This window comes from Cebus imitator, unplaced genomic scaffold (assembly GCF_001604975.1).
Source record: "Cebus imitator isolate Cc_AM_T3 unplaced genomic scaffold, Cebus_imitator-1.0 Scaffold25, whole genome shotgun sequence".
In the NCBI taxonomy this organism is placed as follows: domain Eukaryota; kingdom Metazoa; phylum Chordata; class Mammalia; order Primates; family Cebidae; genus Cebus; species Cebus imitator.
The window spans coordinates 6,378,874-6,390,247 of record NW_016107340.1 but is presented as its reverse complement, the minus strand read 5'-3'; the positions used below and the strand labels follow the sequence as shown (position 1 = coordinate 6,390,247).

The window sequence follows — 11,374 nt, the reverse complement described above, 5'->3', positions numbered from 1 at the left end:
GGACTGTTCTCTTGTGGATAGTGGACTGCTAGATAATGTACTTTCTGTAGATTCCCACTGCAGGAAACTTTAAGCAGCAACTTCTGTTTAGGTCTGTTCATTCAGTCACTTAATCATACATTTAACCAACCAACCAACATTTACAGTCACCAACTATGTGTTAATTCAGTGATCTTAAATGGAACCAAAACAACAACAAAGTTTTAAAGAATTACCGTAACTTTTATTTTTGCTTAGTTTTATTAAAAAAATAAATATGTCATAAAGCTTTCTTTTTCCTTAGGGAGAAAAAAAGGAACAACTCTCATAAAACCAAATAAGCAATGGTAAGGTGTCTTAACATGAAAAAGATTAGGAGTCACTGGTTTACAAGTTATAATTGAATGAAAGAACTGTAACAGCCACAGTTGGCCATTTCATGCCAATGGCAGCAAACAACAGGATTAACTACGGCAAAATAAATAACTGTGTGGAAGCCCTGATAAGTGCTTAATAAACAGACTGATTCACTGAGACATCAGTATAGATACATCTTGCTTTAAACAACACAGAAGTTCCTGAAAAGTTTTGTGTAAATGATATAACCACAAACATACCGAGAGAGCTTGGTAACTGAAAGAATTCCATGGTGAATTCTTTTATGAACAACCACTTTCACTTTTGTAAATCCAGGTATTTGCTTTCTATAAGGAGTATACTTAGTTGCTACCTCTCTGAACTGAGGAAGCAGCATATTCACCAGACAGTGCTCCAGCTGAGCCACTGGCACAGTTTCCAAGTTTGTGTTTCTATTAAGTAAGTAGTGTAAGTAAGGTACAGAGTCAGCCAGGGAACCCAGCTCTATCTGGCAAAGCAGGTATAAGGGTGGGACTGCCATCTACCAATAATTCCGGCAAATACTTTTGCGAATCTGCTTTGTGCAAACACAGTAATAAAACTTATCAATTTGGCTGCAGATGTACTTCCTTTTTCTAAAACTTTCAGTCATACGCTAGGTCTGGAACCCCAAAAGAAAATAATACTTCTAATCCTCAAAACTGGCTTTAACCAAATTAGCTGCCCAACTCCTTCAAACTGGAATGGATGATAATGAAAGAGACTGAGTTTTCCAAAGCTGAAGTTTAACAACACAAAAATTGCCTTTCATATCACTAGTTAGTGAAAAATTTTGGGGGTGACAAAAATTTTTCAAATGGTTGTTTTCTTTTTGTTATTGTTTTTTTTAACTTCCTCTAAAAGAACTCTGAATTCTTGGGCAAAATCTGCAGAAGTTAGTCACTGATGTTTTCTGGTTGGTTGATATATTTCAGTTCTGCTGATAGAAATAAAATTTCTTTCCACCCGACAGAATTTCATGAACTTATACTATACCAAAGCAGTGATGCTTTAGACAGAAAATATGCATGGTAGTACTATTTCCAGTCAGTTTTATCAAATGTAAATAAATAAACAGAATCCTCATTTTGCTCACAGCCTCCATTCCATTTGGCCAACTTCTACCAGACCCAAGCCACATTTAAATTAGGCTGTTCAGTTTTTTTTATTTAATGCTCCTAATAACATTGCTATCTATATGTACAAGTGTGAATGAAAAGAGCATGTAATATGTAGTCTTTTCCACACTGAGTACACTAACAATTAGTAAATAATTAAAGAGTAAGTGGTCATTTAAAAAAAACAAACAAACAAAAAAATTTCTAGCACTTTAAAAAATGGGTCTGAAAAGTGCCCTATTAATGTCCAATGCTGTTCCCCACCCAGTCCCACCCATTCAAAACCTGCTACAAATGCTGGATTGAGTTCATATCAAATAATTTAGCAGTACCAAGATTTTTCAAATGGAAACAGTGTTATTGACTTCTTCATATTGAATAACAAAATAAGGGTAACTCTGGTCATCATTAAAAATGACAAAAATCTGAGGCTCAAAGAAATTATCCACACAAGAGTCATAAAGGTCACTGGTAACACTGCCAGGATTAACTGGAGGGGGCCTTCTCATGCCATGACTGCCCATTGTGTATCTGCCAGTCAGCACTTTGGCCAGAAACATGAAATGGACTCCTTTGGAGGACTTCTTAGAAAAGTTATGAGAGTAGCTTGCCTTCTTTGCAAAATAACTGCCTTGTCCAAACATTGTAGCATGCTTTCCACAGACTCGAGGGTCAAAGTTGTGTTTGCAGATTCCATCTACCACATCCTGGGATGTTCCATGAAATAAATGTCTCTCATTTATTATCCTGTCACGGCCAAACATTTTCCTGTTCATATATTCCTTTTTCCTAATGCAAAAAGCAGACAGAGAATTCAGAAGGATGAAATACGAGTCAATTTAACAGGAATGATTTAGTCATAAACTTCTCTTTATGGTTTTAATGAAGAGGAAATATTAAACTAGTTATTATCAAGGGCAAAATGCCATCAAAGATCCTAATAAAAGTTTAAATTTATCTTTCCACTGAAGAAAAGCCCCTTTCCTTCTTTTTCCACCAATCATTTACTTGCTTTATTTTCCATCTAAAATCTATTAAGAGCTGTCCTATCTTTTCCTTCCTCAGGATGTCCTCCTTGCCTAATTCCTCCAACCTGAAGATCTCTTAGATCCTAAGATTCCTGAAATCTAAATATATTCCCTCGCTTTGTACTACATTAGTTGGCTGACTTGAGAGACACCATAGTAAACTGATTAAGAGCAAGGCCTCTGGTGCCAGACTGCCTGGGTTCAAATTCCAGCACCATATCTTAATAGCTGCATGACCTACAGCAAGTAAGTTTCCTGTGACTCAGTTTCTTCTTCTCTGTAAAATGTAAATTGTCATAATCCTACTCATGTCTGTTATGAGGATTATATGTCAGTTAATACACGGAAAAATATGAACATAAATTGTATGCAAATGTTTACTATTATGTTCCTCATTTGACATTAGCTACAATAAAGCTCTCTTGAACTTTTCACACATCTGACTCACCTTTTATATTTCTCCCAAAGAAACTGGTTTTGGACTCTCAATATCTGCAAAATTCTATATTTAAACTCAGGCACGGTCTTATGAAAAAGATTGTAAATGATCCGATAACTTTTATCCTCTGCAGAAACAGGCACTTGGATGAAGTCCTGAGATGGATGCATATAAACCCAAGTTTCAGGGTAAAAGTTTGCTGAAGTGACCCCATCTGGGCAGATAATTTGTGATGATGAAGCTGCTTCAAGAGGTGGAGGAGCTTGTGTGGGAACCCCACCAAGTGTTCTAAAATGAAGAGGAAGGAACATTAATGTAAAACATTAAGAAATAAGTACACCTTGCATTATAGGACTCTATATCAGTGTCTACTTAATATAATCTGTATAGCTTTAGTGCTTATTTAAAAAATAAAAAATGCTATCTATTTAAGAAAAAAAAAAGTCTTAAACACTGCCTGTACATGAATAGCCTAATATTAGCTTCCTCTGGGCCTCCTTCCTGTGGACAAAACTCTGAAATGTATAGCTACAAGGCAAACAAGCAAGAGCTGGTTCACAAATACCTTTACTTTTGAATCCTAGACTCCTCTTTATTACCTAGAGCTAAAGAAACTTTGTTATATGTTTTCTTCAAAATGTGCTGATGCTAAGCAGAAAGGATTTCATTACTAAAGGATATGTGGGTGGGAGACAAAGTAAGGCAGGCAGCAAGGAGGGAGCTTATAGGGAGGAAAAAAAAAAGCTACTTTAATTTCTGTATAAAAACAAAAGTCATGGAGCAGGACCTGAACACTGATAAATATTTGACATTTGTTTCATTTTCCAAGATCACATATAGAAACAAAACCACCAACACTATTCAACTTTTAGAGCCATGAGTGTGCTTAAGAGGAAGCTAATTACGATGAACTCTAGACACCAGAATGCATATCCGTGAGCCTTTAAATTCATGTCTGTTATTTTGAACAACGATTTTAGATAAGCAGCTTTGGTAAGTTACTTATTCCTGCCTAGTTAAATGCTTGAATTTAAATCATATTTCTTGGCCATTTTCAAAACAGAGGAAAAAAAAAAAGTAGAGAGCAAGGAAATCCTGACCCTGAGACTTAGTTTCAGGGCCAGGTACTATAACAGTCATTGGCATATACTGGTCACAAGGAAGTAATAATGTGTGCCAAAATGAAATTTTCATAAGAGCTTTGTGATACAGAGACTACAACATTGTGTGAACATGTGTCTCATCTCCAAAGAGCATAGCTGACCATCTCTCTCATCATAATCATAACCAATAAATGTTATGCACCAGTCATTTTACATACAGTATCACTAATTGTCACAATAACCCTTAAGAAGACTTGGTTTTCCCCTTTTCAAATGAAGAAACTGAGGTTTAGAGAGATTAGATAATGTGCCCAAGTATTGCTAGTAAAGAGCAAAGACAGGATTTGAATCTAGGCTGGGCTCATCTAGGTAGTTTCTAATCTCATACTCTTTTTAGTTCTATGTATTTCACAAATTTTTTTTTTCTTTTCTTTCTTTTTTTTTTTTAAACAAAGCTACAAAGTGATAGACAAGATACCAGGACTCCAACCTGGTTTTGCCTGACTCTCACCACCAGCACCAGCACCAGCACCACTACATTATTATCATCATCACACCGTCTTTTAAGGGATGACTTTAAAAAAAGTAAAAGCTGTGGAAGCATGACTGCTTTCTCTAGCCCCACCTTCTACAAGTGACTGTGCCTTCAATTTAATGTGCCTCAGAGTCTCTTTGTGAGACAGAGTCCTGGATGGGTGGATCCAGGGCTTACTGAATCTCCGAGGTGCTTTTAAGTACAGGGGCAGATTTAAAGTGCTGCTGGTTTCTCCAACTGTCACAACAAAAGGCACAACAGTTCTTGTCCTCTGTAGCATTTTCTCAGAGCCCACACAGATTTCTTTGGATCCTCAGTACTGATACATTTTTCTGGTACACTGGTACACTTTCATGAAGAGAGGCCTCACTGCTTTAATCAGATTTTCAAAGATCTGTAACTCCTTCAAAAAGCCATCACTCTTCTGGAGGAACGGTTGGGAAGCAAACAATATAAGCCCCTTATTTTTATTTAATAGCTATTCCCTCTATCCAGCTTTGCAAAGAAAAGGGTGAGTCCCCAGCCCACCAGGTTTTCTATTATTAACAGGGGTTGAAGTTAACAAAGGCTTCTGGTTTGAAGGAAAAAGGTAAGATTCTCTCCAAACACTCTGCCCACGAGGTTTTAGACTGTCAGCCTGTACAGCAAACCTAACCCTAACAGAAGAGATTCTGCCCTTTTCTTTCTGATATCACTACTTTGCACCCGTTCTTTAAAATGAAAGCTTCAAATATAGCTTTTCCTTTTTTGGGGGGGATGGAGATCTGTTATTGCTAACATATGCTTGAAGATGAGCTGAGATAAATAATTCCTATCCATTCTAAGATATTAAATTGGATTATGTATATGGTAAACATCCATTCCAACCCACAGATGCTTACTTTTTAACAAGCCAACATCCTAACTGGCCTAAAACACAAATATGCATATACACATCTGTCTGATGGGCTTCAAGACTCTAGTTGCCATGGGTTAAAAATATATATTCTAAGCACAGTTACAAATGTACCTTTATTTTCTGAGAATGATGAGTTTGTATTCACCTCATGGGTATTCCAAAGATATATGGCATGTGTCACTGTACCACACCAGCCTTCTCTAGAGAGGCCACGTCAAAAGGAACTGGACTTCTATGCAAAGATCTCTGAAGAATGGATTTTCAGAATCAAAGGTCACCTTTTATAACTCTCCCTCTTTCCCCTTACCATTTTGAAGGATGTTTATTAAACCAATTTCAGTGACGAAATAAAAATTAATTCATTATCCTTTTGGGGGGAATTAAAGAAACTGTGTCAGACATTCTCATGACCATAATGTGATTGCATGGGATGGATGTTCTTTCAGCTGAAAGCACTGAACCCCCAACCCCTAAATCTGAGCTTTGTTTGCTTATGCAGTCTCAGCTCAAGAATTCTAAGATTATTAAAGAATAAGCTCCTTTTTATCAGCCCCATTAGAAAGCAGGAGAGACCTTTTAAAAAATAGCTAAATTTGCAGGAAATTCATAAATTAACGTCAATCTCCTACCCTACCCCTTCCACTCTTAGACATCTCTGATTCCCTGAGAATTGTGGCCTCTTTAACACCTATCTTTTTCTTTGACTCTTTGCATTTAATAACAACTTAAAAACCCAACATCAGGCCTGTAATCCCAGCTACTTGGGAGGCTGAAGCCGGAGGACTGCTTGAGGAAGGAGTTCAGGATCAGCCTCAGCAACACAGTGAGACCTTGCTTCTACCAAAGAAAAAGAAAGAAAAAATAAGCTGGGCATGGCGGCATGTACCTGTAGTCCCAGCTACTTGGGAGGCTGAGGCAGGAGGATCACTTGTAGTATTTTTACTGGTGAGAGGGTCTTGCCTTGATGATGGCCTGACTGATCAGGGTGGTGGTTGCTAAACTGGCAGTGGCAATTTATTAAAATAAGACAACAGTGAAGCTTGCCACATCAACTGACCCTTCCTTTCATGAAAGATTTCTCTGCTGCATGCAGTACCATTTGAAAGCATTTTACCCAGAGTAGAACTCTTTCAAAATTGCAGTCAATCCTCCCAAACCTGGTGGTTGCTTTATCAACTAAGTTGAGGTAATATTCTAAACCCTTTGTTATTATTCCAAAATTCTTTACAGCATCTTCACCATTAGATTCCATCTCGAGAAACCCCTTTCTTTGCTCATCCAAAAGAAGCAACTCCTCATGCATCCAGGTTTTATCATGAGATAGTAGCAATTCAGTCACATCTTCAGGCTACACTTCTAATTCTACCTCTCTTGTTATTGCCACCATATCTGCAGTGACTTCCTCCACTGAAGTCTTGAACCCCTCAAAATCATCCACGTGGGCTGAAATAAACTTCCAAATTTCTATTAATGTTGGCCCCCTCCCATGAATCATAATGTTCTTAATGGCATCTAAAATGGTAAATCCTTTCCAAAAGTTTTCCAATTTACTTTGCCCAGATCCATTAAAGAGATCACTATGTATGGCAGCTATAGCCTTACAAAATGTACTGTTAAAATAGGAAGTCTTGAAAGTCAAAATTACTCCTTGATAAGTGGGCTGCAGAATGGATTTTGTATAGCAGGCATGAAAACACTAATCTCCTGTACATCTCCATTTGGGCTCTTGGGTGACCAGGTGCATTGTCAATGAGCAGTAATAGTTTGAAATAAATCTTTTTTTCTTAAGCAGGTCCCAATAGTGGGCTTAAAATATTCAGCAATCCATGCTATCAACACATGTGCTGTTATCCAAGCTTTGTTTTTCCATTTATAGAGCACAGGCAGAACAGATTTAGCATAATTCTTAAGGGACGTAGGCTTCAACTTAAAGTCATCACCTACATGAGCCTCTGACAAGAGTCAGCCCTGTCCTTTGAAGCCAAGCATTGACTTCTCTCTACATGGAAGTCCTAGATGACATTGTCTTCTAATAGAAGGTTGTTTTGTCTACATTGAAAATCTCTAGTTCAGCCACCTTCATCAATGATCTCAGCTAGATTTCTGGATAACTTGCTGCAGCTTCTACATTAACACTTACTGCTTCACCTTGCACTTTTGTATTATGAAGATGTCCTCTTAAACCTCATGAACCAACCTCTGCTAGGTTTAAACTTTTCTTCTGCAGCTTCCTCACCTCTCTCAGCCTTGACAGAACTAAAAAAAGTTATGGCCTTGCTCCGGATTAGGCTTTGGCTTAAGGCAATACTGTGGCTGGTTAGATCTTTTATCCAGACCACTAAAACTTTCTCTATATTAGCAAGGCAGCTATTTTACTTTCTTATAATTTGTGTGCTTACTACAGTAGCATGTTTAATTTCCTTCAAGAACTTTTCCTTTGTATTCACAACTTGGCTAATCTTAAGGCACAAGAGGCCTAGCTTTTGGCTTATCTCAGCTTTTGACATGCCTTCCTCACTAAGCTTAATCGTTTCAGGCTTTTGACTTAAAAGTTAGAGATGTGTAACTCTTCCTTTCACTTGAACACTTAGCATCCATTGTAAGGTTGTTAACTGGCCTAATTTCAATATTATTTTGTTTCAGCAAATAGGGAGGCCCAAGTGGGGGGGGGGCGGGGGCAGGGGGAGATAGGGAAATGACCAGTCCATGGAGCAGTCTGAACACAGAGCACATTTATCAATCAAGTTTGCCATCTTATATGGGTGCCGTTCTTAGCACCCCAAAACAACTGTAACAGTAACATCCAAGATCACTGGTTACATCACAATAACAGATATAATAATACTGAAAAGTTTAAAATATTGCAAGAATTACTGAAATGTGACTCAGAGATACAAAGTAAGCACATGCTGTTGAAAAAATAGCATCAACAGACTTGCTTGAACTAGGGCTGCCACAGACCTTTGATTTGGAAAGAACACAGTTATCTGTGAAGTACAACAAAGGGAAGCACAATAAAACAAAATATGCCTGTATAATGAAGACATATTTATGGCATTAATTATATTGCTGCTTATATTATTTTAATAGTTCATACTTTTACAAAACAAGCCTAAGTTAAAAAAAAAATACAAAGAGGAGGAGGGCATATTCCATGATTACTTATCTTGGGATCAAAACAGACGCATTTTCACCACTCACTAAAACTTTCCAACAATGCAGAACTTGCATTCTTACCCTCACACAGAAGCTATATCTTGCTTGATTGGCTCAGCATGCCAAGCTGCTGGTCTCACTAATGAGTTCTACTGTCTCACCAGGAGGACAATATATTCCTAACTACTGGACACTGACACTATCTCCAGCTGTGCTAGTAAAATCACAGAAATGGCATTTTTACTAGTTCTAATTTTTAAAGAAACTCTACAAGGTAAAATTTTTCAAACTGGCACTTAGAACAAAGTATACACTTAACCCAATCCAATATACATTTCTAAAATTAGTCTTACTACAAATTTCTTTTGGATACTGATCATTTCAGGGATTTTTATCTGTGGTTTGTTTTTAATGTTCCTTGTGCAATCACAGGATTAGAATCACTAAGATTCTGTCATAACAATTTAGGGAAAACAGTTTGAGCTAAAATAAAAACAGCAGGAATATAAAAACAGTATGTTTACCTCAAAGATCAGCACAAAAAACCATCCATTAGACAATCTCTAAAGTTCATAAAACCAAGTAAACCTATATCATTTTCAAAATCAGGCTCTAAAAACAGCGTATCTGACTGGAGTAGATAATGATTTCCCTAGAGATACTAATTATCAAAGTTGGCCACACGAATGGTAATGTGCCCACCTTTGGGTATCTGTAATGATATGCCACTGGGTTATCTGGAGATGAAAGGAAGAAACCAACTCTTGCCAAAATGGAAGAAAAGTTCATCTACAATTCAGAAGGGTGTGTTTAGTCCTAACCTTATATTAAGAAACTATATTCTTAGTATGACAAGTAATTTTAATGAGTATCATAGGAAGAGGTGCCTTTCCTAGCCAGTAAGAATGTAAATTATTTTAAAGGTGAATTTTTCCCATTCAAATTCACTCAAGGAAAAGGTATGGAGAAATCACCTTGTAGGACTCTCCTCATTTGCCCTGGCAGTTTGGCTAAGCTGTCCTATAACACAGAAGCGTCTCATCTTGGAAGTAGTTCCATGAACGAAGTTTCACAGAAGGAAAAACTTAATCTTCCATTAAGGAGATAAATGCAAGTTCTGTGCCTCAATCCAGACACAATTATATTTAGTTGTGGAAAAATGTTAACTCTAAAAAATCCAATAAGATACTCATTCTGTTAGTGTTGGGTCAATTGTAACTTATTTGTACTCAATTTCTTGAGGAATTAAAAATCCAACGAATAATTTGGAATTTCACATTCTAGGGGTACTAACCAAGGCAAACTTTTAATTTAAAATATTTTTCTCTCTAGTATTCAGGAGTGCATTTCCATAAAATGAGAGTAAAGACAAGACTTTATACTGAGCACTTACTGTAAATATGGAAGCAGTATAAAACAGGAGCGGAACAGGGGTCTCCTTTTTATTTCTCTCCTGAAGAATGAATTGTGGAGGATGTAGTGGTTATTCCACATCATAAATCGAACTTCTTTCAGACCCCGAGAGTTGGCCTCTTCAATCAATCGAATGACAGACTATGGAGGAGAAAACAGAAGGTAACAACAAAAAAAGGAAAGTTAATAAATAATCATGGTTAAAAATGAAAATTTAATGAAAGGCAAAAGTTAACCTCACAGGAATTTCAATAAAGTACAGTGAGTCAAATTAATTCCCTTTAAATACTAAGAGACTCTTTTTTTCCTTCCAAGTATGTAGGATGGAAAGATACTCCCTGTTCATAAGGCATGGATTTTCACCTTACGAAACATGTGGGCCCAGGGAACCTTTTTATTCTATTTTGAGCCTTAATAAAATCATAGAAGGTTTTGGTTAAGGGAGTTTTCAAAAGAGGAAGTAAAGATAGTGATGTTTGCCAGTCTCAGTGGCTCACCCCTGTGAGTGACTTGTGAGCCACTCCCAACACTTTGGGAGGCAGAGGAAGGAGGATTGTTTGAGGCCAGGAGTTCAAGACCAGATTAGGCAACACGGCAAGATCCTGTCTCAACAGCAAAAAAAAAATTAGCTAAGTACAGTGGCATAAACCTGTAGTCCCAGCTATTTGGGAGGCTGAGGCAGGAGCACTGCTTAAGCCCAGGAGTTTGAGATTATAGTGAGCTATGATTGTGCCACTGTACTCCAGCCTGGGCAACAGAGCAAGAGCCTAGCTCTGAAAATAAATAAATAAATTTTGAAAAGGTGATGGTGTATAAAGTTCAAGCTTCAAGCTCCTAACCCAAAAAACTTCTCAGAGAAAAAAAGACAGGAATGGTCCAAGTATTCTCAGAGTACATTTTAAACAACCTTGTACTCTTACTTGGAAGGCAGATACTAGTGATCCCGATCTTAAGCTTACTTAGTTTAATATTGTGTTTTATAATAATTAACATAACTAGGTTTTCTTCTTTTGCTATTGTCTTAAAAAATCAAAGTGAAGGTAGATAAGTTGTTCCCTCCTTTTGTAATGCTGGAAATGAACTTAATCAAATTGAAGAAGTCAGATTTTTAGAATGTGAAATTAATCTCAATTCCATCTGTGGGTATTAGAATGACTCAGAATTGTCATTCAGAAGCAAAGTAAACCGCCGGGCGCGGTGGCTCAAGCCTGTAATCCCAGCACTTTGGGAGGCCGAGGCGGGTGGATCACGAGGTCAAGAGATCAAGACCATCCTGGTCAACATGGTGAAACCCCGTCTCTACTAAAAC

General features: G+C 37.4%; 1 protein-coding gene across 1 annotated transcript in view; it reads right to left on the bottom strand.

Moving 5' to 3' along the window:
- Nucleotides 1-201: 201 nt before the first annotated feature.
- Nucleotides 202-11,374, bottom strand: part of LOC108300228 (TCDD inducible poly(ADP-ribose) polymerase) — a 32,226-nt gene continuing 21,053 nt past the window's right edge. Inside the window, exons 4-6 of the mRNA XM_017522932.2 lie at nt 10,046-10,206; nt 2,970-3,248; nt 202-2,282 (exon numbers count right to left, since the gene is read on the bottom strand). Of these exons, the coding sequence (XP_017378421.1) occupies nt 1,835-2,282; nt 2,970-3,248; nt 10,046-10,206 (888 nt within the window). The 3' untranslated portion in view covers nt 202-1,834. The remainder of the gene's footprint in view (nt 2,283-2,969; nt 3,249-10,045; nt 10,207-11,374) is intronic.